We start from the raw sequence: 4,945 nt of genomic DNA, 5'->3' as shown, positions 1-4,945 counted from the left end.
TTTTTTTTTTTGATGAGGTGAAAAAAAAATTTCTTAAATATGAAAAATAAATAAACAATCTATTAAATAAAATGCAATCATTTTCAGATTAAATGGATTGTGTAAATTATTATGGAACTGGACTCCTCGCCAATGGATTTATACAGACAAAGTAAAATTCAAATTTTCGACATTTAAATAAATTAATGAACTAATTACTACATCAACTCAACTTACTTAATTACTATTTTTAATGATTCCAGTGACCAGAAAAGATTCTAAATACGTAACACCCCCTAATTTATTTCAACCCTAGATCAAGCAGAAATAAATCAACATCTAGTGGAAGTGTGAAAATCTACCCTCACTGATTAACCATCTTTAAGGTTTCAAGGCTGAAAGCAAAACAAATCTCTGCACGCTTTTCAATGCCTCAAAAGTTGATCTCATCAAAACGTGTTCTTGGAGACACGTCATGGACAAAAGGAATTTCCATACCGAAGTTGTTCACACGAGCCTTCAACAAGGTTAAGAAATTCATGTTTCTATAGTTAATTAATGGTGTGTTTTTTTATTAAATTTTGAGTTTGGTTGCAGCGACATATGCCATTTTATTTAATCATTCACTTCCAATTTGATAAATAAGACATGACGTTAGATGTTATTTGTGGTTTTGGAAAACAAAAATAACTAAATATGTACAACGTACATATCATGTGGCACTATGATCATTTGTATCCTTTTAGTCTTGAAGTTTATTGTCTTTGCTAACTAAATTTTCTATTTCCCTTTTGTTGCGCCAAATTGTTGCAACAGGTTGATAGCACCGTTAAGCATAAACAAAACTTTGATAGATTTCTGATTAGGCAGAAACCCCTTTCCAACGTTAATACGAGGTTCAACCTTTTTTTTTTAAAGCTTCATGGTTATGCTATACTATTGCTATATTCCTTTACATAATATCTAAAATTTTGCTTTCTTTATATGATCTTTGAAATCAAATAGTGCTCAAAAACATGATCACTATTACTCACTTGCGGAAGATTTTCTCGAGATTACACCTCGGAAGACAATTGGAGAATTGAAGGAATGTAAAGAGGTTAGTCATTTTTTATTATTTTTTACTTTCTTTTCATGTTCATCATTCAAGTCCAAATTAAAATAGTAATGCACTTTTTTATTGTTTGTTACTTTTCTTTTAGGATGGTGATTATGCTGTGTATGGTACAATTATGGGAGTGATTGGTGGACCTGATTGGTTTGTTGCTCAATGTAGATGTGGCACTGAAGTTGTTCTGAAGTTTGGGTCATACTATTGTGAAAAGTGTTCAAAGCATGTTGAGAATATTATTCCAAGGTCAATATATTTTTCATTTACTCTTCAAAATATTGATTTGTTTTCCTTGAAATTATAGTTTTGGTACGAGGTTTATTTATGCTGATTATTTCATTTGTATATATTATATATTATAAAAACAGGTATAGAATTAAGGTGAAAGTTATTGATTCCTCAGGGAGTGCAACCTTTGTCATATTTGAAAAGCTTGGATGCCTTTTGCTCCATAAGTCCTGCACTGAGATTTTGAAATCTACTGAAAATGTAAGTTTTATGAAACAATAATATATTAGTGTAAGTTTGGTTATGATATGATAACTTACTAGTACTGATTTAGTATCACTTTTTTTTGAAACAGGGTGATTTTGACTTAACACAACTCTCAGAATTTCAACATATGTTATGTGATAGATCATTCGTTTTTAAGGTTGAGGTTAAGAAAATTTGTTTCACTTCGAAAGAACCGGCATACGATGTTGTTGACATTTGTTTTAATGATTCCATTATCACTAAGTTCAAAGAGAAGGATCCTGGATTTTTTGATACTAAGGTTTGAATTAATTTGCTGCATAAACTTTCACATACATACACATGGGCTGCATTTGAATTCTGTTCTGAGATAGAATATAAAGTAAAGACATAGAGACATAATCAGATATTTTTATTTCAACTTTTAGGATGTATGGAAAAATAAAAGATTTTATTTTTGTCTGTTACATAAAAATTGTATTTTTATCCTTGTTTACATAACCAAACAGGTTTCTATCTACACAATCTCTATATTTATGTCTCTTTATCTCAATGCTCAGAGCATTATCTAAAAACAGTCATATAATATTTTATAAATTTCAAAGTTTAGTATTTTTATCTAACTTGATTTACATAATTGACTTACAGACTGGATTGACAGCCAGCATATCCCAGAGCTTATGAAAAGTCAAAATTTAGATCTCCAAAATGTTTAACGCTTCTCTTGTGTTAAGCTGCGGTCTTTCTATTTTAGACATGTTTGGATTAGTATCAAATTAATTCTATACATAGAGTTTTATGAATAATCTTTGTTTCTTTCACTTTTTGCTATATAAGCCTTGATGAGTCAATATAATGATGTGGATGGATCACAACACTGTCAATCACTCAACTTCGGGTACAATGAAATTGAGGCTACAACATAAGGAGAAATGTCAACCAAGAAGATGAAATGTGTTAAGATTTGAAGGGGTGAAATTCTTATTTGGGTTTAGGATAATGTGGTCTCTTTCTATTTGAAAATAATTATGCATTATTCTTAGTTATGTTTTGGTGTTGGTGACAGACACAGTAAAGACAATTTTTCTTTAGATTGTTCATACTAACTTGACCCAAAATAATGTCTTTTGATTCATAGTTTATTTCCTTGGGCATTGCCATTAAGGACAGACTATAAATCAGAAGTTTTTGTCAAACACAACAAATACTCCACAAAGTCTCAACAAACACATAAAATTTGCCTATATACAAAATAAAACAAGCAACTCATACACATATCACCTATAATCTTATTAAATTAAATTTCCATGAGCCACTGCACTCCACCTGCAAAAACGGCTTTATGCCCCCTTTTAGTGTCAACTTTTGCTCTTGTCTCCATCCAAATCTCACCCATTTGCCTCTAATACTCCTTACCAATATCATGAGAGTTGAAAACATTATTTTTGTCAATTGGAAATAAGTATTATTGTGTATTTTCTTTATTATAGTTTTTTTTAAGTATTAAAATGCTAGACATCTATCATCTAAGGTGTTTTTGGTTGAGAAACTGTAACATGTTCTGGCAGATAATAGGACCTCTTTTTTTAAACTCCTAAATTGGACTTAAAAGGCACAGAAGAAAATTGTGGTGGACAACTTTTTTTTCTTATAATTCCAAGCATTCTATATGTCAAACAATTAGTTTATTAATACTCTAATGTGAATCATAATTTAATCAAATCCAAATAAAATAGTCTATGGCAAAAATTCTCATTGCTTGGAAAGACGAGTTTGCCATTAAAAAAGCTTACAAATTCTTAAACTCACAATAACATTAAAAATTTCATGTTAACAATGTAAAAATGGGAGGAAGGAAGGAGGTGGAATCCATAGTTAAGTGTTGTACATGAAATCATTTATATAACACATGAACTGAATCAAAATTTAAATAAATATTGGCAAAGTAGGATTAAAAAACAATCACCTTCGAAATTGTACTCAGCAATATATCAATTAAATTAATTATGTTTGGGGATAGTTGAAACTTAGATATGTAAATAACTTTTTTGTGCCAATTATTTGGCTTCCAAAAGGTAGCTCAAAAAATAACCTACCAAAGGTTGCTCCAACTGGAATCTGAAGCGAAAAACCTACAGCTAACTAGGGCATGGCATTTCACTCACAAATAACTGACTTTAAGGCTTCAGGGCCAAAGCAAGGCCAATCTTTGCACTCTTGTCAATGGCACCAGTGTCGACTTCAGCAGTAATGGAGAAACGGGTTCTTATGGACAAATCATGCTGGATGTGAGCAGTTGCCCTGCCATGGTTGTTGACACGAGCTTTGATCAAGGTTAAGGGGTCGAGTGCATGTTGTGTTCCGATAGTGAGTTTGTTTTCATGGCTGGAAAAGCTATGAGAAAACTCAGCAGCAACAGCAGTGTTTGTCAGTATATTTACATTCTGGTGATAGGAGGCAATGAGAGTGTCTCCTTTATCATTCCTGCATTTATTAACCAAAGAACATAAAATAGAAGAGGAATAAAAATAAAAGATAATCATGAAATTTGGCAGGCATAGGTACTCACAGACTCAAAGATGCAATCAGGTCAGAATGGGTGAGGCTCAACCCTGCATTATACTTGGTTAAGTTGCCAGATGCAGTATCAAATGAAACATCTGTCCCAAGAGTGACAAGATTATTTCCAACAACACCAGAGAAGTTAACGATGGGTTTTGCCGTCAATCCAAGGCTAGTGCTAATTCCAGCATGCTCATGCTGGTACTGGAGTTCCACCTTTTTAAATATCCAAGAGAGAATAAAAATCCTCATTTATTGTAACTATATGGTAAATAACTAGTAAGCATTCACAAAGTAGGACATATAGGAAAGTTTTCAGTACCTTGCCAGATTTTTGATCCGGAAAAATAAAGCTAAAAATTGTCTTGAGTCCAGGTGAAGGCTCATCCACCGTAACGGTAGTAAAGAGCTGAAAAATATTCCAAAACAATACCATAAGCACTTGCAAACGTAGAAAATTTTGTTGCATGAGACTATGCTAGGATTGTTAAATGGAAATGGGCACCACATACAACATGCCACATTGGGTAAGAAAAATCAGTTATATATCACATATAAGAGAAACAAGCAACAATGAAACATCGCTTCTACCATAATTAGAATTTAAAGCAATAGAAAAAAACAACAAATTAAACATATTAGAATAAATAATTCAGATATATGTTCCAATCATAGGAGTTGAAATAAATTAATACAGCCAATGAAGCATATTGACAAAATTTCTTAAAGAAATTATATTACTTTAATAACTAACAAAATACAATTATTCCAATACTTGAATACTCAAAAAAATTGAGGGATATGTAAGTTGTTGTAGAA

At 31.6% G+C, this 4,945-nt stretch overlaps 2 protein-coding genes across 3 annotated transcripts in view; one reads left to right on the top strand and one right to left on the bottom strand.

Annotated features, from left to right (window-relative positions):
- On the top strand, positions 240 to 2,655 carry LOC107643539. Of its 2 annotated transcripts, XM_021123608.1 has the most exons (8): positions 240 to 506; positions 796 to 875; positions 985 to 1,078; positions 1,182 to 1,336; positions 1,459 to 1,579; positions 1,674 to 1,865; positions 2,213 to 2,292; positions 2,398 to 2,655. In XM_021123608.1, exons 1-7 carry the CDS (start codon positions 408 to 410, stop codon positions 2,246 to 2,248), a joined length of 777 nt encoding a protein of 258 aa, XP_020979267.1. In that variant the 5' UTR covers positions 240 to 407; the 3' UTR covers positions 2,249 to 2,292; positions 2,398 to 2,655. The 2 variants fall into 2 exon arrangements, with proteins under 2 accessions (XP_020979267.1, XP_020979266.1); XM_021123607.1 differs by having other exon boundaries at positions 2,213 to 2,655.
- Positions 3,480 to 4,945, bottom strand: part of LOC107643538 (mitochondrial outer membrane protein porin of 36 kDa) — a 2,849-nt gene continuing 1,383 nt past the window's right edge. Inside the window, exons 4-6 of the mRNA XM_016347217.2 lie at positions 4,449 to 4,535; positions 4,134 to 4,342; positions 3,480 to 4,048 (exon numbers count right to left, since the gene is read on the bottom strand). Of these exons, the coding sequence (XP_016202703.1) occupies positions 3,742 to 4,048; positions 4,134 to 4,342; positions 4,449 to 4,535 (603 nt within the window). The 3' untranslated portion in view covers positions 3,480 to 3,741. The remainder of the gene's footprint in view (positions 4,049 to 4,133; positions 4,343 to 4,448; positions 4,536 to 4,945) is intronic.

The sequence above is a fragment of the Arachis ipaensis genome, chromosome B05 (genome assembly GCF_000816755.2).
Source record: "Arachis ipaensis cultivar K30076 chromosome B05, Araip1.1, whole genome shotgun sequence".
Classification (NCBI taxonomy): Eukaryota; Viridiplantae; Streptophyta; class Magnoliopsida; order Fabales; family Fabaceae; genus Arachis; species Arachis ipaensis.
Note: the sequence above shows the minus strand (reverse complement) of the source record. Positions and strands in the feature narration are given on the sequence as shown.